Below are 27330 nucleotides of genomic sequence, written 5' to 3'. Positions count from 1 at the left end.
TAATGTTGTCTTGTTCTCTGTGGGGGAGGGGAAAGGAAGCAGTCAATTTCTGGGAGAATAAAAGTTACCCATTTCTAATTGAGTTCATTATTTCTGGCTTGCTAATTAGTTACTTATAAAAATCTCTTGTGTTTCATTAGAAACAGCTTTAAGTGTATTTTTTCTTACAGTCTTAATTAAATAATGAATTTATCCCATGTGTAGATTTTAGCAAAGGACATCTTCCAACCATGACTACAAGAAAAGGCAGATATTTCAGATGTATAGTTTTATCAGAAAACAAAGACAAGAAGATTGGGAGAGAGGACTGAGGGCCAGGCTTGGGGCTCGGAGGGCCCCTTAACCCATGCTGTGCCCTGCTGCCACAGTCTCTGACCTGGTCTCATGGACCTGGAGCCGGCTCTCCTAACTCCTTGTGGTGAAAGCCCCCCTGAGCAAAGAAAAGCCCTAAAAACCCGGAGCGATGAGCTCAGAAGATTTCCCCTCCACGTTGTGACTTTCCACCACTCGTGGACACTGCATTCGTACTCTTGCTACCCACGACCCGCCCTGGGGACTTCGGGGAGCGTCTGTCTGTGGGGAGACACCGCGTGTGGGCGGGCGAGAGCGGCCGGAAGTCCCAGTTCCGCCCAGCGGAAGTATGCCTGGCCTGCTGAGCGGGAAACGGAGTGGAGCGTCTTGTTTGTAGGCGGGCTTCGAGGGAGGAAGCACAGAAACGGCACGCCGCGGCTTGACGGTAAAGGTCACGGCCTCCACTCCCTGCGCGTTCGGGCCCTGCCCTGCCCCCGCCCCGGAATCTGTCAGTGGTCTCCTGTGGAAGGTAGACTGCAGCCAGTAGGCCCCGGTCGGCCCTCACAGCGGCTGGGATGAGGGATGCCTCCCTATTCCCTTCCTAACCCGTTGAGGGGATTGAACTGGCCGGAAGGGGCCTTCCTCAGGAAGCGGCCGACCCCGGCCGCAGCCCCGACCGCAGCTCATGGGAAAAAGAGAATTGCCACGTACCATTTGGTCAGGCCTCTGGAGCCCGGCAGTTTCCGACCCTGATTGTACTTGAGGATCCAGAGGCCTCTCGCCAGATGATTCTGGTGTATCGGAGGGGTGGGAACCACTGGTGAGGCCCTTTCTCAGACCTTGGGCCCGACCGCGTGGGCCACAGCCCTTGAGCGGCGCGCCCGCTGCTCAGGAGTCGCCGGTGGCGGGGCGGGACTCACGCCCTTAACCGGTACCCGGTCCCTGGCAGGAGTTGCAGAGTCCTGGTCTAACACGAACCTGGGGAAGACCACTGCTCTTCGAAAGGAGTTCTCCCAGCTCTTTAGGTGAGCCAGGCCTTGGTGTTAATGAGTGCAAACTGGGAAAAGAGGGTGGGGGTAGCCTTCCCTACTTGGAAAGATCGGGCATCGCCTTCCTGTGCAAACTGGGAAGAGGTGATGAGTTTTAATGCATAAAGGCTGCTCCAGTCTACTGAGTCTGGGAATGTGAACGCAGAGTGAGCTCCTCGTACCCTCACTCAGCTTGTTTTCTGCACCTCTTATTTCTCAAGCTAAACTGTAACAGCAATTTTTTTTGCCTATTGGCCCTTTCCCCCTTGTTTCCCCTAGTTTCAGGAAAATTTCTACTGTGCGTGAGTCCAAGCTGGGCATCCACTGTCAAGAACTTAGTGACGGCATTTAGTGGTGGGATTTTCAGCCTGCCAGCCTTACAGAGAAAGATTTCATTTATCGTTCTGATATTTTGGGGTAGTACTTAAATTTCAAAAAAGCTTTTCATGTTAACATTTTCTATGCCAAGTAAAAGAGTAACGTTCAGATAGTTTTCTTGCTTAAATTTGAATTTAACAGCACTGTTTTGGGGAGTACCTTGAGTTAAACCTGTAAATGGAATAGTTTCTTCTGTTACCTGGAAAAATCCTTTTTTTCCCCTTGTGAGAATACAGCAGATAATTTTGCAATCTTGCTTCTCACAATTTGCATCTTCACTAAATTACTGAAAACACTGTCTGTTTTATTGAACAGATGCTTTTGTTTTGGGGAATAGTCTATATTTCATAATTTAAAATATAGTTTTATAATTATCCCTAGAAAGTGATAACTTGCCCTTTGTTGTTGATGTTTCTAAGCACTTAGCTAGTAAGTAAATGACTTGTATTAATGCTACTAGGTACTTGGAAAACTTTAATTTTTTTTTTTTTTTTTTTGAGAGAGAGACAGACAGAGCACGAGCAGGGGACGGGGAGAGAGAGAGAGCGAGAGAGGTAGACACAGAATCTGAAGCAGGCTCCAGGCTCCAAGCTGTCAGCACAGGCCTCAATGTGGGTCTCGAACTCATGAGCCATAAGATCATGACTGAAGTGGGATGCTTAACCAACTGAGCCACCCAGGAGCCCCTGGAAAGTTCCATTTTATTGTGTCATTTATTAGAAAACAATATAAGAAAGACAAAGGGGAATAGAAGGTAATGTGTTCTGTCAGTTTCAATTTCAATACATTTAGTTTTTAAAGCTTTGTAAAAATAAAATTATATTTAAAGGCAGAATAGGTTGACTAATTAAAACTAAAGAAATAGTCCTTATACTCCTTCACAAAGCAAAAAAACCTCCACATGTGATACATGTAGTCCATAGTCCATTTTTTTTAAGTTTTTTTTTTTTTAATTTACTCTTCCTATTCCAAATCCTAACCCATTTTCTCAAAGGTAATGCATGTTTACATATGGAAGAAGGTGTAGTAGAGGATAAGAGTGTAGGGCATGGCCTCAGATTTTCTTGGTGCTCATTCCAGCTCTGGCACTCACTAGCTGTTTGAAGTTGGGCAAATTGTTTACCCTCTCCTTGTCAGTCTTCATCTTTATAACTCCCTCTTAGGGTTGTTGTAAAAACTAGAAGGATAATATTTGTAAGGTTTACAGAACATAGCCTGGCCTGTTATAGGACTTGAATGTTCGAAGCTTTTATTATTATAAAAATTGTGAAAAATAGAAAAAGTGGGATAAGACACCATAGAACCACCAGCTTAAAACAAGTGTTAACATGTTGTTTTCCATGTAGTTTTATTTTATGATTTCCTCTGCATAATTGGGATCATGCTGTAGATAAAAGCTTGAGTCCTGCCATTGTTGATTAATTGTAACACAAGCATTTTTCCTTGTTATTAAACATTTCAAGTAAACATCAGTATTCTTGTAACAGTATCCTGTAAATATACTATAATGTACCCAAGCATCCTTCTTTTAGTGGAATATTTAGGTTTAAAAATATGGCAAACCTGGTATACATTTATATATTATTTTATAAAAGATTATCACATTTACTATTAATTTTTTTATTTGGGAATTTTATTTTCATTTTGAGAGTGAGAAAAAAATAGAAGGGATAAGTAGCTATCTCTTATTTTTAGTTTTTTTTTTTTTTTAATGTTTATTTGTGAGAGACAGAAAGAGAGCATGAGTTGGAGAGGGGCAGAGAGAGAGAGAAGGAGACACAGAATCTGAAGCAGGCTCCAGGCTCTGAGCTGTCAGCACAGAGCCGGATTTGGGGTTCATATTCACTGACTGCGAGATCATGACCTGAGCCAAAGTTGGGTGCTCAACCAACTGAGCCACCCAGGTGCCCCAGTAGCTGTCTCCTTTTAACCATGTAGTGTTGGAATAAAAAAGAATTCTAGAGTTCTGTGAGTCCTGATTCATTGCTTTAAGAAGTTAATTGGACTCTGATAGTTTTTCTAAAAAATCAGTTTAGCATGTGAAATGCCATATCAGGGTTCCCAGTTATTTTAAAAATTCTAACAAGTGGTATATCAACAAGGATTTTAGCTTAATAGTGGAATACTATGTCAAAAAAACCGTGGATTCTGAGAACAAACTGAGGGTTGATGGGGGGGGCGGGGAGAGAGGGCAGGTGATGGGTATTGGGGAGGGCACCTTTTGGGATGAGCACTGGGTGTTGTATGGAAACCAATTTGACAGTAAATTTCATATATTGAAAAAAAAATTAAAAAAAAAAACCATGGATTGTTGAAAAACAAAATTTTAGTATTAAGCTTAGCTTGTGTAGAGAAATGCAGTTCTAAAGTGTGTGTGTGTGTGTGTGTGTGTGTGTGTGTGTGTGTGTGTGTGTGTTTTAAATTTCCAATTCATGGAGTGACCAATCAGAAATGATGGGATGAAAATTTACAGGAAAGAAAAGAAAATAAGGAAGCAGAACCACAAGAGGGTCATTTAGATTCAGTCAACCAAAGTGTATATTTACTTAATAAACTATGTTGAAGGCCTGTAATACTTAAGAATGCCATATGCATTTATGTATTTTTCAAATTTAATTCTTGTAACAACTTTATGAAGTAGGGATTTCCTATTTTACAGAAGAGGAAACTGAGCCTTAGGGAACTTAAGCACACCCAGTATCACATATTTAATAAGTTGTAGATTCAGTTCCTGCTCTTCTGTCTTCAGGAAAATTGTTTTTTCCCTACACTTTTGCATTTATAATTCTGGAATTCTCAAACATTGATTTAAATTGAGAAAATATCTTTATCTTATAGATGAAATATAAGGAAAAAGAATACAGACAAGCATGGAAAGTGAAGACACAAAGAAGATACAAGGTGAGAAATTAATGGATTATATATCTGGAATTAATTTTATAATCTATTTGTAGGATATATTGCAGATTATCTCACAGGATCCAGGAAATGAAAGAATCATTCAACAATTTACATGCATATTTATTGTGCATCTACCCTGCATGTCACACTGATTTCAGGACACTGACATTCTGATGGGAAAAGGCATGCTGATAATTAGAATACCGTATGATAGCCATTTTAATAGAGACATAGACAAGAATATTGGGAATCTGAGAGAACCACCATGACAGTATGCATGGAGATATAGATTTTAGAGTTGTCCTTTGAAAGATGGAAATTAAATCCATGGACATGGAGGAGATTAACCAGAAATATTAAATATTAAAAAAGAAAAGGATGGGGAATGGTGTTCCTTAATGCACACCATCACATAAGGATTTGGCTGAGGAAGAGGGCCCTCAAAAAAAGACTGAGAAAAACATTTCTTTTTTTTTTTAACGTTTGTTTATTTTTGAAAGAGAGAGAGAGAGAGAGAGCGTGAAAGGTGAAGGAGTAGAGAGAGAAAGGGAGACACAGAATCAGAAGCTGGTTCCAGGGCTCTGAGCTGTCAGCACAGAGCCCAACACGGGGCTTGAACTCACAAACTGTGAGATCATGACTTGAGCTGAAGTCAGATGCTTAACTGACTGAGCCACCCAGGCATCCCAAAACATTTATGTATTTTTTTTTAATTTTTTATATTTTAGTTAATTAAATTTTTTAAAAATATTTTTTAACTTTTATTTATTATTGAGAGACAGAGCACGAGCAGGGGAGGGTCAGAGAGAGGAGGAGACACAGAATCCAAAGTAGGTTCCTGCCTCTCAGCTGTCAGCACAGAGCCCGACGTGGGACTCGAACTCAAACCGTGAGATCATAATCTGAGCCGAAGTTGAATGCTTAACCGACTGAACCACCCAGGCACCCCTAGTTAATTAAATTTTTTTAATGTTTAATTTAGAGAGAGTGAGCACAAGTGGAAGAGGGGCAGAGAGAGAGGAATACACAAAATCCAAAGCGGGCTTCAGGTCCTGAGCTGTTAGCACAGAGCCTGACGTGGGGCTTGAACCTATGAACCATGAGATCATGACCTGAGCCGAAGTTGGACACTTAACCTACTGAGCCACCAAGGCACCCCTATTTTAGTTAGTTAATATGCAGTGCAGTATTGGTTTCAGAAGTAGAATTCAGTGATTCATTACTTACATACAATACCCATTACTCATCACAAGTGCCCCACTTAATCCTCATCACGCATCCAGCCCATCTCCTATGCAACTCCCTCCATCAACCCTCAGTTCTCTATCGTTAAGTCTCTTGTGGTGTGTTTCCCTTTCTTCTCCTCCCTCCCTCATATGTTCATCTGTTTTGCTTTTTAAATTCCACATATGAGTGGAATCATATATTTGTCTTTCTCTGATTGATTTATTTTACTTAGCATAATACATTCTGTCTAGCTCCATCCAAGTTGTTACACATGACAAGATTTCTTTTTTTTTTTTGATGGTTGAGTAATGTTCCATTATATATATGCCACATCTTTTTTATCCATTTATCAGTTGATAGACATTTGGGCTCTCTCCATAGTCTGATAGCTATTGTTGATAATGCTGCTGTAAACATTGGTGGGGTGCACATACCCCTTCAAATCTATAGTGTGAGAAAAACTTTTGAGGAAGGTGAATGGAGAGTCAGGAATGTGGAATTTTGGAAATCAGCTTTAGGAGAATACTTCCATGAGAGAGATTGCTTGAGCTATTCAGTGTCAAGTGTCCATAGATGATGACTGAATTGTCCACTAGATTTTGTATTTAGGAGGCCATTTGTTTTATTAATAGTCAATTTAGTAGGGTGCCTGAGTGGCTCAGTTGGTTAAGCATCCAACTCTTGGTTTTGTCTCAGGTCATGATCTCACGGTTCGTGGGTTCGAGTCCCGTGTCAGGCTCTGCACTGCCAGTGTGGAGCCTGTTTGAAATTCTCTGTCTCCTCCATCCCCTCTGCCCCTTCTGTACTCCCCCTTTCTCTCTCTCTCAAAATAAATAGATAAAATGGGGCGCCTGGGTGGCGCAGTCGGTTAAGCGTCCGACTTCAGCCAGGTCACGATCTCGCGGTCCGTGAGTTTGAGCCCCGCGTCAGGCTCTGGGCTGATGGCTCGGAGCCTGGAGCCTGCTTCCGATTCTGTGTCTCCCTCTCTCTCTGCCCCTACCCCGTTCATGCTCTGTCTCTCTCTGTCCCAAAAATAAAATTAAAAAAAATAATAATAATAATAAATAGATAAACTGAAAAAAAAAAAAACAGTACATTTAATATATTTCAGACAGATTGCAGTATATTGACATTTAGGTGGGAAATAAGGATCTGGAGACATTATGAATACCTAACTCTTTTTTTTTCTTTTTTTTAAAGTTTGTTTACTTATTTTGAGAGAAAGAGAGAGAGAGTATGTGCAGGGGGAGGGGCAGAGAGAGAGGGAGAGAGAATTCCAAGCTGGCTCATAGAGCCTGATGTTGGGCTTGATCTCATGAACCTTGAGATCATGATCTGAGCTAAAATTAAGTGTTTTTTGCCCAACCGACTGAGCCACCCAGGTGCCCCAATACCTAACTCATCTTAAAAGCTTGACTGAAGAGAGGTGCCTGGGTGGCTCAGTTGGTTAAATATCCAACTCTTGATTTTGGCTCAGGTCATGATCTTATGGTTCGATTCATAGGATCGAGCCCCATATCAAGCTCTGTGCTGTTAGCACAGAGTCTGCTTGGGCCTCTCTTCCTGTCTTGCTGCCCCTCTTCCCACCCCTCAAAATAAATGAATAAACATTAAAAGAAAAACAACCAAAGTATACAATTCAGTTATTTTAAATATATTCACACTGTTGTGCAACCATCACCACAATCAATTTTAGAGCATTTTTATCACCCCCAAAGAAACCCTATGCCCTTTAGCAATCACACCCCCCTCCCAACTGTAGGCAATCACTAATCTGTTTTCTGTCTCTGGACTTGCCTATTCTGGACATACAAATTGAATCATAGAATATGTGGGCTTTTGTGACTGGCTTCCTTCACTTAGTGTAATATTTTATTTTTTTATTTTTTTTTATTTTTTTTTAACGTTTATTTATTTTTGAGACAGAGAGAGACAGGGCATGAATGGGGGAGGGTCAGAGAGAGAGGGAGACACAGAATCTGAAACAGGCTCCAGGCTCTGAGCAGTCAGCACAGAGCCCGACGCGGGGCTCGAACTCACAGACCGCAAGATCATGACCCGAGCCGAAGTCGGATGCTTAACCAACTGAGCCACCCAGGCGCCCCTTAGTGTAATATTTTCAAGAATTATTCAAGTTGTACCAGTATCTTCATTCCTTTTTATTGCCAAATAATATTTCATTGAATGGATATATCATATTTTGTTTATCCATTTAAGAGTTGGTGGAAATTTGGGTTTCCACTGTTTGGCAGTTACAAGTAATGGTGCTATGAATGTTCATGTGTAAGTTTTTGTGTGCCATAGGTTTTCATTTCTCTTGGGTATATATTTGGTAGTAGAATTGCTGAGTCTATGGTAAATTTATGTTTAGCCTTTTGAGGAATTGCCAGACTTTTTGCCAAAGTGGCTGTACCATTTTATATTCCTGCAGCAATGTATAAGGGCCCCAATTTCTTCAGATCCTTGGTCAACACTTGACATAATCTGCCTTTTCGATTGTAGCCATTCTAGTGGATGTGAAGTGGTTTCTAATTGTGGTTCTGGTTTGTATTTCCTTAATGACTAATGCTGTTGAGCATCTTTTCATATACTTAATTGACCATTTGTGTATCTTTTTTTGGAGAAATGTCCATTCTTTGCTTTTTAATTGGATTATCTTTTTATTATTGAGGTTTTAGAGTTCTTTATATGTTATGAACACAAGCCCCTTATCAGATACCTTATTTATAGGTATATTCTTCCATTCCTTATATGTGAATTATCTTTTTACGTTCTTAATGATATCTTTTGAAGCTCAAAAAATTTCAATTTTAAGTCCAATTTATCCAGTTTTCTTTTATTGCTTGTGCTTTTGTATTGTATATTCTTGAGTTTTTGTTCATTTTCTTCAGGAATTATTGAAGAAACTAGGTTTCATAGCCTGGGGAAGATAAAACTTGAGTCGTAGATGTCATTAGGTGCTTTGGGAAGGGAGGGATTATAATAGAAAGTATCAAAATATGAGAGGGGAGTATAGGAGAGAATAGAGGAATACATAAAGAAGTTTCTTGTTTTCTTCAGTTGTGCCTAGAATTGAAAATCACTATGCTCCATCAAAAATCCTGTTTGGCATGTTGTTGCTGATGAGAGGTTTATTGATAACCCATACAGGCAAACTAACCTTTTTACAGTTTCTATTAATGTAGAATAAGATCAATAAATGATTGCTGTTGCTTCAAGACAACTTAGTGATAACCTTTGTATTATGGTTTTTCACTAACAAATTGGATCATGAATTATTTCATTAAACCAAATTGTCAGTTGAATTTCCTTTAAGAGGAAGACTAAATATTGACAATAAATCTAAGTTTCTTTTAGTGTGTTCCTCTGTACTTTTATGTCCTGTCTTCATTCTTTATCTTTGAAAGCTTTATTTTTTTTTTGAAAAAAATTTTTCTATTAAAATTTTATTTAATGTTTTTATTTTACTTAGAGAGCACATGAGCGAGCATGAGCGGGGGAGGGGCAGAGAGAGGGAGACACAGAATCTGAAGCAGGCTCTAGGTTCTGAGCTGTCAGCACAGAGCCCGACCCGGGGCTTGAACCCATGAACCGTGAGATCATGACCTGAGCCAAAGTTGGAAGCTTAACCAACTTGAGCCACCCAGGTGCCCCTATCTTTGAGAACTTTAAATGTTAATTCAAGCATTATGTCAAAATCTACATACAACTTAAAATCCTTAAAACCAAGAGAAGAAATTGTTTAAAGGGTATGGTAAAAAATTTTATGGGAAAATGATTATCTTTCATTTTTAGTTGCAAATAAATATTTCAAGTTTATATTTTGATAAGTCACACACACGTGCGCACACACACACACACACACACACACACACACACACATATCCATGCAAACAGTAGCAACAATCAGGATAGGGAATATAGCCTCATGCATCTTTATAATACTTCTTTTCGTCCCTTCCTTGACCCACTTTCCCCAAACGGCCACTGATCTGCCTTCTGTTACTATAGAGTAGTTTAATTTTTTTTTCAGTACATGGAGTAATACAATACATATTCTTTGTGTGTAGTTTCTTTCCCTCAGCGTAATTATTTTGAGATTCATCCATGTTGTTGTGTATATCAATAGTTAATTCCTTTTTATTGCTAAGTAGTATTCCATTTTATGGTCATTTGTTTATCCATTCATCTGTTGATGGACATTTCAGGTGTTTTCAGTTTTTGGCTATTACATACAATGCTGCCATGAACATTTGTGTACAAGTCTTCGTATGGACACATAACCTGCTTTCCTTTTGGGTAAATTCTTAGGAGTGAAATGGCTGGATCAAATGGTAGGTGTATGTTTAACAATTTATGAAACTGCTGAACTTTCAAAGTGGTTGTACCATTTTATGTATCCACCAGCAATACATGAGAGTTCCACTTCTTTTGCATCCTTGCCAAATATTTTATGGTCAGCCTTTTTACATTTTGGTCAGTCTAGTGGGCATGTAATAGGATTTCCTTGTGGTTTTAATTTACATTTCCCTAATGATTAATGGTGTTAATCATCTTTTCATGTGCTTATTTGATACTTGTATACATTTTTTATCGAAGTGTTCAGATCTTTTGCCCATTATTTTATGGGCTGGTTCTCTTATTGTTGAGTTTTGAGATGTCTTTATATTTTATGGATGTATGTATTTTATCAGCTATGTGTTTTATAAAGATTTTCTGCATTTGTGGTTTGTCTTTTCTGTACTTCAGAAAACACTATTGGGGTGCTGGATGCCTCAGCCAGTTAGGTGTCCGACTTTGGCTCTGGACATGATCTTGTGGTTCACGGGTTTGAGCCCTGCTTCAGGCTCTGTGCTGACAGCTCGGAGCCTGGAACCTGCTTCAGTTTCTGTGTTCTCCTTTCTGTCTGCCCCTCCCCTGCTTGTGCTCTGTCTCTCTCTTTCTCTCTTTCTCTCTCTCTCTCCCCCAGAAATAAATACATTAATTTTTTTTAAAAGGAAAATACTGCTAAGAGAATGAAGTTTTAAATTTTGATGAAATACAATTTATTCATTATTTTTCTACAGATTGTATTAATAATACTGTGTCTAAGAAATTTTCATGTAAGCCCAAGTAGCAAAGTTTTTCTCCTGTGTTATCTTTTAAAAGTTTTATAGTTCCAGATTTTACATTACATCTGAATCCTTTTTGAGTTTCTTTTTGTATATGGTTTGATTCAAGTTTGGTTTGTTACGTTTTTGAATACAGATATCTGTTTGTTATAGCATCATTTGTTGGAAAGGCTATCCTTTCTTCTCTGCATTGCATTTGTGCCTTTGTAAAAAATCAGCTATTCATATATGCATGAGTTTATTTTTGGACTGCATTCTAGTTTATTGATCTATTTGTGTATGCTAATGCAATACTATACTCTTTTGATTACTGTAGCTTTATAAGAAGTCTTGAAATCAGATAGTTTTAGTCTTCAAGCTTTATTCTTCTTTTTCAGAATTGTTTGGCTAATAGGTCCCTTGCATTTCCATATGAATTTTGGGTTCATCTTGTCAATTCATATTTTTAAAAAGCCTGTTGGGATTAAATTGAATCTATAGATCAATTTGGGGGAATTGACATCTTACTATCTAGTCCTCCAGTCCATGAAAAAGGTGTTTCACTCCCTTTATTTCAATCTTGTTTAATAATTCTCAGCAATATTTTTGAGGTTTTAGTATACATGTTGTTTATATCTTTTGTTAGGTATATCTCTAATTATTTCATGTTTTTGATACTATTATAAATGGCATTGTTTTTAAACACCAATTTCCAATTACTTTACCGCAGGGATATAGAAATATAATTGATTTCTGTATGTTAAATGGATATGCTGAAATCCTACTGTACTCCATTATTAGTCTAGTAGCTTTTTTGTAGATTCCATCGGGTCATCTATATAGAAGGTCATGTTGTACATGAAGGCAGATAGTTTTACTACCTTCTTACCAATTTGAATGCCTTTTATTTCTTTCTCACTTGATGGCACTGGCTAGGTTCTCTAGTACAATATTAAGTGGAATGCTAAATAGAATGATACACTCCCCAGTATAATATTAAACATCTGTCTTATTCCTGATCTCAGAGAGAAAGAATTCAGTCTTTCTCTATTAAGTATTATGTTTACTATAGAGCTTTTGTTTTGTTTTGTTTTTGTGGATATACTTTTTCAGGTTGAGGAGTTTTTCTTCTATTCCAAGTTTGCTGAAATTTTTTTTTAACTAGAAATGAATGTTGGATTTTATCAGATGCTTTTTCTGCATCTATTGAGGTGATCATATGGCTTTCCATGTTAGTTTATCACATTACATCAATTGATTTTTCAAATCTTAACCAACTATGCATTCTTACGATAAACCCACTTGTTCATGATGTATTATTATTTAATATGTTGTTAGATTCAGTTTGCTAAAATTGTTTAGACTTTTTACATGAATGTTCATGAAGGATATTGGTCTGTAGTTTTCTTTTTTTTCCTTTCTAATGGCTTTGGTTTCTGTATAAGGATAAGGCTAACCTCATAGAGCAAGTTGGGAAGCGTTCCTTCTCTCCAAACTTTTGGGGAAAGTTTGTGTAGAGTTGATATTACTTCTTCCTTAAACATTTGGGAGAGTTTACAAATGACGCCATCTGAACTTGGAGGTTTCTTCACAGGAAGGTTTTTAAACTACGATTTCAATTTCTTTTATAGATGTAGTACTATTTAGGTTGTCTGTTTCTTCTTGGGTGAGATAATTTGTATCTTCAAAGCAATTTGTTAATTTCACTTGTCCACTTCACCATTCAGCCATTGAATCTATAGATATGAAGTTGCACATAACATTATCTTTTGAATATTTATAGAATCTATGATGGTGCCTTATCTCTCATTCTGATATTTGTAGTTTGTGTCTTTGCTCCTTTCTCCTGATCAGTTTGTCTAGAGGTTTATCAGTTTTATTGATCTTCTCAAAAACCAGTTGTATGTTTTAATGCTTTCAGTATCATTGATTTTAGCTTTGATCTTTATTACCTTCCTTCTACTTACTTTGGGTTTAATTTACTGTTTTTATAGTTTCTTAAGGTTGAAGCTGAGGTCATTAATTTGAGACCTTTCTTCTTTTATAATATAAACATTTAGTGTTGTAAATTTCCTCTCAAATACTGTTGGTAGCATCCCACAAATTCTAATATGTTGTATTTTCATTTTCATTCACTTTATTTCTAAATGGCAGATATTTAAACCAGTGTAGCTTTATTTAAAGAGAATAATACTGCATTTGGATTTTCTGTTCTTAAAAAAATTTTTTTTAATGTTTTATTTGTTTTTGAGAGAGAGAGAGAGGGAGACACAGAATCTGGAGCAGGCTCTGGGCTCTGAGCTGTCAGCACAGAGCCTGACGCGGGGCTTGAACTCACAAACTGCAAGATCACAACCTGAGCTGCAGTTGGATGCTTAGCTGACTGAGCCACCCAAGCACCCCATGGATTTTCTATTCTTATATTTCATGTGAGGGGAAAATCAAATAATTACAAGAAGTTCATTTCAAGTTCTTTTATTTAAGGAACATCTTTCTTTTTTTTTTTTTTATCTTTACTGTTGGATAGATTATAAAAGGAATATGTACTCATCTTGAAAACAGACATGATAAATATATGTATTTAAAAAGTGAAATTTAAAAAGTGAAATTTAAATGGTTAGTGTTTGAAAGATAACACTTGGTTTAAAAAAGTGAAATTTTTGTTCTTTAGAAATGAAGACTGATCTGAACTTACTGTTGGAGTGTCTGAAGTATCAAATGGACAACCCTTTTTCACAAAAGGAAGCTTTGGTCACTATTCATTCAATTTGTCAACAAAACAGTAAGATGTGATAGTGAATTTTTATCTGTGATTGTAGTTCTTTAGTATTTTGAAATATGAAATATGCATAGCTCTTTTTCTTCAACTCACTCTACTTGTTATGTTACTATATTCATGTGATTTATTTTCTCCTTAAAAGAATCATAATATCATTTATGTTCTCTTTTGTCTGTACATCTTGTAGGTAATGCAGGTGTTTACTTTCGAGAAATTGGTGGTTTGATGTTTATAAGAAATCTTGCAAAGTCAAGTGAACATAGCATGGTAAAAGAAGCAGCCTTATATACATTAGGAGCTGTTGCGGAACAAAATGGTAAAATATGAAAACTTTTTTTCATTATCCTTCAAGCATCGTGTTATATTTTAACAGACTACTAAAAAGTAATTTTAGGGGTGCCTGGGTGGTTCAGTTGGTTAAGCATCCAACTTTGGCTCAGGTCATGATGTCCTAGTTCCTGAGTTTGAGCCCTGCATTGGGCTCTGCACTGACAGTGTGGAGTCTCCTTGGGATTCTCTCTCTCTCCCTCTCTCTATCCCCTCCCCCACATGCATTCTTTCTCTCTGTCTCTCTTTAAATAAAGAAACTTCGGGGTATCTGGGTGGCTCAGTCGGTTAAGTGTCTGACTTTAGCTCAGGTCATGATCTCGCGGTTCATGAGTTCAAGCCCCATGTCGGGCTCTGCGCTGACAGCTCAGATCCTGGAGACTGCTTCAGATTGTTTTTCTCTCTCTTTCTCTCTTTCTGCCCCTCCCCCACTCATGCTCTGTCTCTCTCTCTCAAAAAATAAATAAACATTAAAAAAAGATCTTTTTCACATTGATTTAAGATACTATTTGTACTTCATGAATTTGAATATGCATATATGTATCTTTGATTTTTCTATTAAGTTCATTATATATCTAAGTACTTGAATCAAAAGACGAAGATAACCTACAACATGTTGTGTATAGAAAAATATACTCTGGGTATAGAAATTCATGTTGGTCAAAACATTTTTCTGTAGTATAGCCAAGATGAAGTTGAATCTAAAGTTTTAGTTTGTCAAACAACTTTCTATCCTTAAATTTTCATCCATTAAATATTTCTTCATCATTTGGTAAGAACCAAGCTATGTGCTAGTCATTGGGATAAATAAGACATTGTCTTTGCCTTTGAGAGAATGTCCAATAGCTGGTTCTAAATACTGGATCAAATACTAATTATACCTCTGTGTTCAAATTATTACCTTTTTAAAGATTTTATTTTTTTAAAGTTTATTTTTTTAATAATTTATACACCCTCAAACTCACAACCCCAAGATCAAGGATCACATGCTCTTCAGACTGAGCCAGCCAGGTGCCCCCTCAAATTATTATTCAAACAAAATTTTTTTAATGTTTATTTATTTTTGAGAGAGAGAGAGCATGAGCGGGGGAGGGAAGAGAGAGAGGGAGACTCAGAATCTGAGGCAGGCTCCAGGCACCACACTGTCAGCACAGAGCCCAACGCGGGACTCAAACCCACGAACCATGAGTTCATGACCTGAGCCAAAGTCGGATGCTTAACTGACTGAGCCACTCAGGCACCCCTCAAATTATTTTTTGAAAATTTTGTATTGCATTATTATAACACACACACACACACACATACACATATACACACACCTACTGTCAGGTATCATGTTTGCTTTTTGGAAAGATATTTTTATTTTCAGAAAGTCCTTAATAGCACAAGTATCTTGTCTCTATTTTCTAAAGCAGGTTTATGAATTTTCTAAAAGTTTTCTCTTGCTATGTTTTGTTACTTACTCATCTTAAATTTTTATGTTTTAATTTTTTTTTAGTTAGGTTTTTATTAGAAATTCTAAGGGATTGTGCACATGTTGTAGCACCTCAATCAAGTATACTTCTGATTAAGATATTGCTTTTTAAAAAAAAGTTTTTAAATGATTTATTTATTTTTGCGAGAGACAGAGACAGAATGTGAGTGGGTTAGGGGAGGAGAGAGAGGGAGACACAGAATCTGAAACAGGCTCCAGGCTCTGAGCTCTCAGCACAGAGCCCGACACAGGGCTCGAACCCATAAGCTGTGAGATCACGACCTGAGCTGAAGTCAGACGCTCAACTGACTGAGCCACCCAGTCGGCAACTTTATATTTTGTTTAGCATACTTTAAAACTTGTGCTAATGCATAGAAATTGAAATTATATTTTTTTCATTTTTCAGTTTTTTGTCAGCAGACTTTGTGCACTTCAGAATTGTTTGAAGACTTAACTTGGTTCTTATCTAATAATGATTCAAACACAAATTTGAAAAGAATGTCTGTCTATGTCATATTGGTGCTGGTTTCAAATAATAGTAAGTACATTCTTGTATGTTGCAGAAACATTTAAAAATAATAAATTGAAATAGTTGTTCCTTTTATATCAGTATCTTTTAAAAAATCTCACTAACTTCTGAGAACTACTAGTTTTATTTATTTATTTATTTTTAATTTTTTTAACGTTTATTTATTTTTAAGAGACAGAAAGAACAGAGTATGAGCAGGGGAAGGGCAGAGAGAGAGGAAGACAAAATCCAAAGCAGGCTCTGGGCTCTGAGCTGTCAGCACAGAGCCCGACACGGGGCCCGAACTCACTGACTGAGAAATCATGACCTGAGCCAAAGTCAGACACTCAACTGCCTGAACCACCCAGGTGCCCCTGAGAACTACTAGCTTTAAAGAAAAGAGAATAGCATATATTGTTTGATATTTATTAATTTTAATAAATAGTAAAGTGATTTGTGTTACTTAAATAACATTAAAAAAAGAACAGCTTTAAAAGCAAAAGAGAGACATTTGATGATTAGTTTGATTGATTTTCCACTGAATTAGCCATTTAGTTACAGTGTTTACTATATCAGCCAACAATGGCCTAAAATTTCATGTAGGTTGTGGCTAAAATTTTGTTTCATTTTTGGAGGAAATTTGAATGCTGTCGTTCTATAAGCATAGGTAATGTATTTTCCATAATAATTGTGATTACAGATTTTTATCTACTGTAATTCTCTGTTATACTTAGTACTACTTTAAAGTGATTAAAAGTTATTTATTAGAAATATTACTTAAATGTTTTTCATTTCTACAAAAATTTTTTTTTTAATTTTTTTTTTTAACGTTTATTTATTTTTGAGACAGAGACAGAGCATGAACAGGGGAGGGTCAGAGAGAGAGGGAGACACAGAATCTGAAACAGGCTCCAGGCTCTGAGCTGTCAGCACAGAGCCCGACGCGAGGCTCGAACCCATGGACCATGAGATCATGACCTGAGCCAAAGTCGGACGCTTAACCAACTAAGCCACCCAGGCGCCCCTCTACAAAATTATTTATAAGCAAAAGTCATATTTGTGTGCTAATATGGCTGTTTTTTTAAGGGACTGGACAGACACTTGTGAGAGAAACAGGTTGTATTACAGTTCTGACACAGTTGTTCAGGTAAGCAAATATAAATTTCTTGTTATTATTCACTACTTAAGACTTTAGCTCATTTGTATTAATTTGCTTCTTTTTTTTTTTAACCAAATAGGACAGTTCTTTCAAAATATGAGTTGAATTTGTCAGATAAAAATGTTTTCCAGAGTTATCAGTTATGGTCTTCAGTGTGTAGTACTTTATGTGTCTGTGTCAACAATCCTCAAAATGGTAATTATCTCAAATATTTAAATATTAAAATAAAATAAAAACAAATGAACTGATGTTTTCCAAATATATTAAAACACAAGTGACTTTGTCTTCTTTCAGATGAAAATCAGATGCTTTGCTGTTCACTTTTTCCATATGCTAATGACTGGCTAATAAATTGCATCACACCTGAGGTAATTCGCCCTGTTTGCTCATTTATTGGGCTTACTCTTGCAAATAACAGTAAGTATTCATTAATGTCTAGTTACACTTGAAGAAACATATTTCAAAGCATAACAGAAACTATTGAGTTAATTATTGAATTAATTGAATTAATGGAATAATTTTATTATAGTAAGTTGGGTCATTTTGAATGCATTTAGACTACTGCAGATGGGAAAATCTTGAAAGGAGACATTGTTAGGAAGATGATTGGGAAACTGGAGGTAGCAGCATAGTTTTGAATCTCCCCAGATAGCCTCATAAAACAGAACAACTAGACAGCAAAACTAAAACCCGACAGAGGGTGTTCTCTGACTAAATAGAATTAAATTATAAATGAATAAAAATAAAACATCTAGAAAAGTCCCAAATATCTGAAAATTAAACAAGTCCATGCTAAAACAAAGACCAAAAACAAGAATAACCACAAAACCATGAGTAGAAAAAATAAATGATAAAGAAATTAGAAATGTTTTTAACTGAATGATAATGAAAACACAACATGAAAAAACTGGGTTGCTGTGGGGCACCTGGGTGGCTGAGTCGGTTAAGTGCCAACTCTTGATTTCAGCTTAGGTCATGATCTTATGGTTCATGAATTTGATCCCCACTAGTATGGATCCTCCTTGGGATTCTCTCCCTCTGTCTCTGCTTCTCCCCCACTCATGCTTGTGCATCTTCTCTCTCTCTGTCTCAAAAATAAATAAATAAACTTAAAAAAAAAACTGGGTTGCTGCAAAAGCAGTGTTTGGAAGGAAATTTTTCGCACTATAGTTTGCATAAGGAAAGAAGAAAGGTCTCAAATCAATTTATATTTGTTTCCACCTAAGAAACTAGAAAATAAACCAAGTTTAACTCAAAGAAGGAAATAATAAAGAGAATATCAGAAACCAATGAAATAGAAAAATAACACAGCAGGGGAAAATCAGTGAAGCCAAAAGCTGATTCTTTAAAAAGATCAATAAACGGATCCTTTAGCCCGACTAACCACAAAATAAAAAAAGAAGGCCCAAATTACTAATATCATGAATAAGAAGTGACATCACTCTAGATCTTAACAGATACTAGGATAATTAAGGAATAATAGAAACAACTTTATGCTACTAAATTTGACAACCAACAGGAACTAGACAAATTCTTTGAAAAACACCAACTCAGAAGAAATAGATACCTTCCAGGGGCACCTGGGCGGCTCAGTCAGTTGAGTGTCTGTCTCTTAATTTTGGCTCAGGTCATGATCTCAGGGCCTGGAGTTTGAGCCCTGTGTTGGGCTCTCTGCTGAGCCTGGGAGCCTGCTTAAGATTCTGTCTCTGCCCCTCTTCCCTGCTCATGTGCATGCACTCTCTCTCTAAAATGAAAAAGAATAGATGATTTGAATATTATTATATGTATTAAAGAAGTTGAATATGTAGTTTAAAACCTAAAACAGGAATTTCCAGGCCCTGATGGCTTCACTGGCGAATTATACCAAACATTTAGAGAAAAAAAAAATCTACATTAATTGCCAGGAAATGGAAGTACAAGATATGCCTCCCAACACATTTTAAAAGACCAGAATTATTCCCACACTAGAGCTTGAAAAAGACATTACAAGAGGGGTGCCTGGGTGGCTCATTCAGTTAAGCGTCCGACTTTTGTTTTTGGCTCAGGTCATGATCTCATAGTTCATGGGATCAAGCTCCATGTCAGGCTCTGTGCTGACAGCGAGGAGACTGCTTGGGATTCTCTCTCCCCCTCTCTCTGCCCTTTCCCATTTGCGCACTTTATCTCTCTCAAAATAAATAAATATTAAAAAAAACATTTTTTTTACATGTTTATTTTTGAGAGACTAAGAGAAAGCAAGTGGGGGAGGGGCAGAGAGAGGAGGGAGGCACGAAATCTGAAGCAGGCTCCAGGCCCTGAGCTGTCAGCACAGAGCCTGACACGGGGCTCAAACCCATGAATCGTGAGATCATGACCTGAGCTGAAGTCATACGCTTAACCAACTGAGCCATCCAGACACCCCAATAAACAAACGTTTTTTTTAAAAAAGAAAAAGACATTACAAGAAGACTATATATGAACATAGATGCAAACATCCTTAAGAAAATATTAACAAATCGGGGCGCCTGGGTGGCGCAGTCGGTTAAGCGTCCGACTTCAGCCAGGTCACGATCTCGCGGTCCGTGAGTTCGAGCCCCGCGTCGGGCTCTGGGCTGATGGCTCGGAGCCTGGAGCCTGTTTCCGATTCTGTGTCTCCCTCTCTCTCTCTGCCCCTCCCCCGTTCATGCTCTGTCTCTCTCTGTCCCAAAAAAAAAAAGAAAAAAAAAAGAAAATATTAACAAATCAGTGGTGCCTGGCTGGCTCCGTTGGTAGAGCATGTGACTCTTGATCTTGGGGTCATGAGTTCAAACCCCATGATGGGCACAGAGCTTAATTAAAAAAATTTTTTTTTTACGGACTTCAAGCTATATTACAAAGCTGTAATCATCAAGTCAGTATGGTACTGGCATAAAAACAGACACTCAGATCAATGGAACAGAATAGAGTACCCAGAAATGGACCCACAAACGTATGGCCAACTGATCTTTGACAAAGCAGGAAAGAATATCCAATGGAATAAAAACAGTCTCTTCAGCAAGTGGTGCTGAGAAAACTGGAGAGCAACATGCAGAAAAATGAACCTGGACCACTTTGTTATACCACACACAAAAATAAACTCAAAATGGATGGAAGATCTAAATGAAAGACAGGAAGCCATTAAAATCCTTGAGGAGAAAGCAGGCAAAAACCTCTTTGATCTTGGCCGCAGCAACTTCTTACTCAACATGTCTCCAGAGGTAAGGGGAACAAAAGCAAAAATGAACTATTGGGACCTCATCAAAATAACAAGCTTCTGCACAGTGAAGGGAACAATCAGCAAAACTAAAAGGCAACCAACAGAAATGGGAGAAGATATTTGCAAACGACATATCAGATAAAGGGTTAGTGTCCAAAATCTATAAAGAACTTACCAAACTCAACACCCAAAAAACAAATAATCCAGTGAAGAAATGGACAAAAGACATGAATAGACACTTCTCCAAAGAAGACATCCAGATGGCCAACTGACACATGAAAAAATGCTCAACATCATTCATCATCAGGGAGATACAAATCAAAACCACAATGAGATACCACCTCACACCTGTCAGAATGGCTAACATTAACAACTCAGGCAACCACAGATATTGGGAAGGATGCAGAGAGAGAGGATCTCTTTTGCACAGCTGTTGGGAATGCAAACTGGTGCAGCCACTCTGGAAAATGGTATGGAGGTCTCTCAAAAAATTAAGAATAGAACTACCCTATGACACAGCAATTGCACTACTAGGTATTTATCCAAGGGACACAGGTATGCTCTTTCGAAGGAGCATATGCACCCCAATGTTGATAGCAGCATTATCAACAATAGCCAAAGTATGGAAAGAGCTCAAATGTCCATCGATGGACACATGGATAAAGAAGATGTGGTATATATATACAACAGAGTATTACTCAGCAATCAAAATGAATGAAATCTTGCCATTTGCACCACATGGATGGAACTAGAGGGTATTATGCTAAGCGAAATTAGTCAGAGAAAGACAAATATCATATGACTTCACTCATATGAGGAATTTAAGGTACAAAACTGATGAACATAGGGTAAGGGAAGCAAAAATAATATAAAAACAGGGAGGGGGGATGAAGCCTAAGTGACTCTTAAATATGGAGAACAAACAGGGTTACCGGAGGGGTTGTGGGAGGGGGAGATGGGCCAAATGGGTAAGGGGCATTAAGGAATCTACTCCTGAAATCACTGTTGCACTATCTGCTAACTAACTTGGATGTAAATTTAATAAATGAATAATTTTTTAAATAAATTAAAATTAAAAAAACATTGGGGTGCCTGGTTAGCTCAGTTGGTTAAGCATCCTCTTGATTTTGGCTCAGATCGTGATCTCACGGTTTGTGAGGTCAAGTCCTGCATCATGCTCTTTACTGGCAGTGCAGAACCTGCTTGGGATTTCTCTCTCTCCCTCTCTCTCTGCCCCTCCACCACTCTGTCTTTCTCAATAAATGAATAAACATTCTTTTAACATAAAAATATTAAATCCAGTAATATATAGAAAAGGTAATATATTATGACCAAGTGGCATTTATCCTAGGAATGCAAGATTGGTTCAACATTGGAAAATTCACCATTTTCACAGACGATGACAGAAAAGAAAAACTATATGATGATCTAAAAGGATATAAGAAAAGCTTTTACATAGTCAGTATGTATTTGTGACAAAAACTTTTGGTAAACTAGGAATAGACAGAACTTCTCAATGTGATAAAGGGCCTCTACAAAACACTACAGCTAGCATATTTAATGGTAAAAAACTTAATCCCCTCCTCCTTCCCCACTCTGCCAAGATTGGAAAAAAAATGATAGCCACTCTCATTACTTTAAGATTTTACTGGGTATTTCAGCCAGTGAAATAAGGCAGGAAAGTAAAAACGCATAGAGATCGAAAAGGAAGAAGAAAATACAGTGTTTATTAATAGCTGACACGATTGTCTGAAGAATCGAAAATAAAGTTGTAGGAATGAATAAATTATTTTAGCATGGTTGTAGGATCCAAGGTCACATACAGAAATCAACTGTATTTCTAAATAGTAGCAAGGTGGCTCAGTCAGTTGAGCGTCTGAGTCTTGATCTTAGCTCAGGGCTTGATCTCAGCATTGTGAGTTAGAGCCTGAAGTTGGACTCCATGCTGGGTGTGAAGCCTACTTAAAAAAAAAAAAAAAAAAAAAAAAAAAAAAAGACAAAAAAACCCCACAAAACTAGGGATAAATTTAATGAAATATGTGCAATGTCTATATGCTTAAAAATATGAAACTTTGCTGAGATAAAGAAAACCTAGGTTAATGGGAGATACCCTACACTCATGGATTGTAATGCTCAGTATTATTAGAATGTCATTTCTGAATTTCATTTCTTGATTCAAGACATTCCCCATCAAAATACCAGCAGGCATTGCTGTAGAAATTGGCGGACAAGCTGATTCTAAAATTTACATGGAAATGCAAAAGGGCCAGGATAGTCAAAACTTTTTGAAACAGGTCAAAATTATGGGATTTATATAACTTGATTTCAATACTTATTATACAGTAATCAAGAAAGTGTGGCATTGATGTAAGTGTAGACATATTAGGTCAATGCAGCAAAATAGCCCATATATAGACCCATGCATAGATAGTCGTTGATTTTCTACAAAGGTGCCATAATAATTCCATGTGGGAAAAGATAATCTTTTCAACAAATGGTGCTGGAAAGAGTAGATATCCATACACAAAATATGAATCTCAACCCTAATTTTACACTGTATACAAAAATGAACCTGAAATGATCCATAGACCTAGATGTAAGAACTAAAACTTCAAAACTTCTCGACGAAAACATAGGAGCAAATCTTCATAACTTGGGAGAAGACAAAGCTTTCTTAGAACACAGAAAGTATGAGCCACTAAAGAGAAAATGATAAATTGGACTTCACTGAAATTAAAAGCTGAAAAGGAAAGCCATAGACTGGGAGAAAATATCTGTGAAATGTACACCTGGTAAAGAACTTACACCTAAGATATATAGAGAATTCTTACAAATCAGTAGGACAAAAAAACAACCTAATGATTAAAAAAAAAGAGGCCAGATTTGGTCAGATATGTCAGCAAAGGAGATATGAATATTAAATTATACATAAGCATTGAAAAAATGTTTGAAAAGATGTTCAGAATTATTGGTTATTAGAGAAATCCAAACTAAAACCCAAAGGATACCACTACACACTCACTGCAATGGCTGAAAGGGAAAAGGCTAGTATATTAAATGTTGATGAGGTTGTGGAGCAACTAGAACTTTCTCACATGTTGTTGGTATATTTCTGTATTCACACATTTAAAGCAAATAGTCATGTTTCACATGCAAAGGAACTTAGCTCTATAATTCCAAAAATTGGATTCTCTCCATGATGCTTTGACATTTCCTTTTTATCTAAGAGTCAACTTGGATGAATAATAATTTTAGAACCTCATTACTGTCAGCAAACTGGTGTGAAATATAAGATGAAATTTGAAATATTCAGCATACAAGTGTAGACTAGGATGTTCTTGTGTTTATAAATTTTTATTACATGGGCCATAACTAGAAATCATGGTAATACAGTGCCATTTTCATTTAAGCATTTAAAAATACTTCCTAGGGGTACTTGGGTGACTCATTTGGTTAAGGGTCTGACTCTTGGTTTCAGCTCAGGTCATGATCTCACGGTTTGTGGGTTCGAGCCCCATGTCAGGTCTGTGCTGCAGGTGTAGATCCTCTTTGGGATTCTTTCCCCCCTCTCCCCCCTGCCTCTTCCCTGTTCATGCATGCATTCTCTCTCCTTCTCCCCCCATAAAACAAGTAAATATAAAAATAAAAATACTTCTTTTTTCAAGAATTTTTTTTTAATGAAAATATTTTGCAGTAAAGAAACCTGTTTTGGAGTCTCCATAATATCGAAAATGTTTGCTTATCCTTTGATAACATTTCCTAACAGTTCCTTTCCCAAATGTAGAAAATTCTGAACATGATGTTTTTTTAGATTAAGATCTTTGTGTTTTGTTGAACAATACAAAAAGTAATTTTTTTGTTTAAATCATCTTGGCTCAATTTGTAGTACTAGGGTATACTGGGAAGAAGGTTCGTGGCAGAATTATAATCATTAATCCATGTATCCATTTGTTATAAGCCCACTGCTGGGATAGGGGCTGTAGAGACTATTGAATACACAGACCCTTGGGATACTTTCCCATCAGAATCATTTTCAATGGGGGAACAAGACACTTCGACTTTTAAAAAATGTATTTTTCACTGAGTCTTTGGTTGGAATAGTTGTTATGACTCTCAATAATATGTTATAATTTTATGTTCTAAGAACTAAAACAATTATGCTTAAATAAGATGGATAAAATATGTGTTCTTTTGGAATAGTTAAATTACTTTGCCCTTTGTAGATTCAAGCAATCTAAGGAATGAGTTAAGTTGGAATTCAGAAAATAGGCAGCTTGCTAATTGCAATATCACACTAAATGAATTAATCTAGTCTTCATAGCTCTATTGAAGGACTTGCGTTTACTAATGCCATTTTTGCAAGACATACCAGTTCTTGCTAAATAAGAAAGATATCTAACACATGAGAAGCACTGTACTGTGTGTGTAGTTGTTCCATGTGAAAGTGCATTTCTTACTTAAGTAAATGACCTATTTTATGATTAAAGGTAAAGATTAGATTTTTTCATTCTTTAATTTTGGGATTTTTAGTACTTGAAAAAGTCAAGTTAATGTCATATTTAGTGCAAAATAATTGAATGGAACCATACACTTGTTTGCGATATTAATAGTCTTGCTACTTTATTCCTTAAGCATTTGTTCAGAAATACTTTATATCTGTGGGTGGACTGGATGTATTGTCTCAAGTTCTTGTGCAACTGGAATCTGATTCACACAAGACTGTTTCCAGTGCTAAGCTTGCAGTGGTGGTGACAAAGACAGTGGATGCGTGTATTGCTGATAATCGTGAGTAAACATGCTTAGTAATTTTTATATAATTGCGTTTTGTTTGAATTCAACATGGTAGGTGTTGAAATGGTAGATGGAACACAAACATGGTTTGGACTTCCAGTTTCTCACATGTGGAAGGAATCTCCAAGTCCTTGTTTTCCCATGAAGGTTATGACTTCCCTAAGGGTTCAAAACTAGGACTTCTGACTTTGTCTAATGATAGAATCAAGATAAGATTCTGTTATTTCTAAACCTTTGTTTCAACACAAAAGAGCAATATTAAGTTAAAAACTTTAAGTTAGAAATGGACATTTGGGAAACATAAGGAATGGAAAACCCAATTTATAGATTTTAAAAAATTATATAAAGAATTAAGTTATGCCTCTTTCTAATAAGTATGAGGTCTGACTTACCCAACCATATCTAGTGTGTGGCAGACTCAGACTTGAACCCATGGCTGCTTCTCACATGTACAGACACTGAGGAATGATAGTCTGTAAATCTCGGTAATAACCAATGCTTTTAACATTCACAAAAAACTGAAAAATAAGTAGGTGATTTTTAAAAAATCAGTTATTATTTTTTTATTTTGACTTGTTTTATTTTTTATTTTTTTAAATATACATCCAAATTAGTTAGCATACAGTGCCACAATGATTTCAGGAGTAGATTCCTTAATGCCCCTTACCCATTTAGCCCATTCCCCTCCCACAACCCCTCCAGTAACCCTCAGTTTGTTCTCCATATTTATGAGTCTCTTCTGTTTTGTCCCCCTCCCTGTTTTTATATTATTTTTGTTTCCCTTCCCTTATGTTCATCTGTTTTGTCTCTTAAAGTCCTCATGTGAGTTAAATCATATGATTTTTGTCTTTCTCTGACTGACTAATTTCACTTAGCATAATGCCCTCCAGTTCCATCCACGTAGTTGCAAATGGCAACATTTCATTCTTTTTGATTACCAAGTAATACTCCATTGTACATATATACCACATCTTCTTTATCCATTCATCCATCGATGGACATTTGGGCTCTTCCCATACTTTGGCTATTGTTGGTAGTGCTGCTGTAAACATGGGGGTGCATGTGTCCCTTTGAAACAGCACACCTGTATCCCTTGGATAAATGCCTAGTAGTGCAATTGCTGGGTCATAGGGTAGTTCTATTTTTAGTTTTTTTGAGGAAACTCCATACTGCTTTCCAGAGTGGCTGCACCAGCTTGCATTCCCAAAAATCAGTTTTTAAGGGCCTGCTATGTGCTGGGCTCTTAGTGAGCTCTAGAGACACAAAAATGATTAAGATCTAGTACCTTGAAGAATTTACAACCTTACTATTGATATCAATATTGTTAGACACTGGGTGAACTCTGTTAAAAATGCTGTTAGGAGAAATATAACAAAATGGCAGCTTCTTGAATTTTGTTATATCTCACTGTGACAGCTTCAGGGATGCTTCACTGTGTCGTTAACATTAGAACCATGGCAGTTAATAATGTATTTCAGTTACAGGCAGGAGTTAGTTACATAGGAAGATCTATAGTGCATCTAGATAAGAACAGGTGTATAAGGTGAGAGTAAGCATATTCAGCTTTTAGGGAGGTAGTATTATTACTTCATACTCACAGCATTATGCAGGATAATTGAGAAGAAACCATTCTTCATAAAATAGGCTTTAGTAAACTGTCCCTATCTTGGGAAGTGGGATTAATGAGGACTATGTAAATCACCATATTATTACAATGTATTTATTTATATACACATACACATACATATTAGATATTATATGAGATATGAATGTTAGATATTATATAGTTATGAGATCATTCTCCCAGGATAAGATCTGACATATAGTGTATATATATATATAGTTATGAGTTTGAAGTTTATACTTTTTTCCCTCTATTTTATACTAATAGCTACTTTTGGAGTAATACTATCCAAGTATCAGATTGTTTCAAAACTTTTGACATTACTGCTTCATGAAAGTCTGGATTCAGGAGAAAAATTTAGCATCATACTTACTCTTGGTCATTGCACAGAGGATTGTGGTAAGTATTAAATTTATTCAGTGTGCTTATTAGAACAGTGGAGTGGAAATCCACTTTTGTTTTTTTCCCTCATTTTCATGTGAAAGGCTTAAAAGTACTGCCTTTCTCCAAGTCATTCAGGCCCCAAACTAGTCATTTTG

At 36.9% G+C, this 27330-nt stretch overlaps 1 protein-coding gene across 7 annotated transcripts in view; it reads left to right on the top strand.

Annotated features, from left to right (window-relative positions):
• The first annotated feature begins 4562 nt into the window (after positions 1–4562).
• TERB1 (telomere repeat binding bouquet formation protein 1) overlaps positions 4563–27330 on the top strand; it is a 41512-nt gene continuing 18744 nt past the window's right edge. For 5 of the 7 annotated variants that reach the window (XM_042970013.1, XM_042970009.1, XM_007090389.2 and 2 more), the window contains exons 1-9: positions 4563–4598; positions 13587–13697; positions 13882–14010; positions 15902–16033; positions 17090–17150; positions 17242–17357; positions 17457–17579; positions 25009–25161; positions 27059–27190. In XM_042970013.1, coding sequence (XP_042825947.1) covers positions 4568–4598; positions 13587–13697; positions 13882–14010; positions 15902–16033; positions 17090–17150; positions 17242–17357; positions 17457–17579; positions 25009–25161; positions 27059–27190 — 988 coding nt within the window. In that variant the 5' untranslated portion in view covers positions 4563–4567. Of the gene's footprint in view, positions 4599–10033; positions 10160–13585; positions 13698–13881; positions 14011–15901; positions 16034–17089; positions 17151–17241; positions 17358–17456; positions 17580–25008; positions 25162–27058; positions 27191–27330 lie in introns of those variants that run through there. The other 2 variants (XM_042970008.1, XM_042970014.1) reach the window with 2 other exon arrangements.

The sequence above is a fragment of the Panthera tigris genome, chromosome E2 (assembly GCF_018350195.1).
Source record: "Panthera tigris isolate Pti1 chromosome E2, P.tigris_Pti1_mat1.1, whole genome shotgun sequence".
Classification (NCBI taxonomy): Eukaryota; Metazoa; Chordata; class Mammalia; order Carnivora; family Felidae; genus Panthera; species Panthera tigris.
Note: the sequence above shows the minus strand (reverse complement) of the source record. Positions and strands in the feature narration are given on the sequence as shown.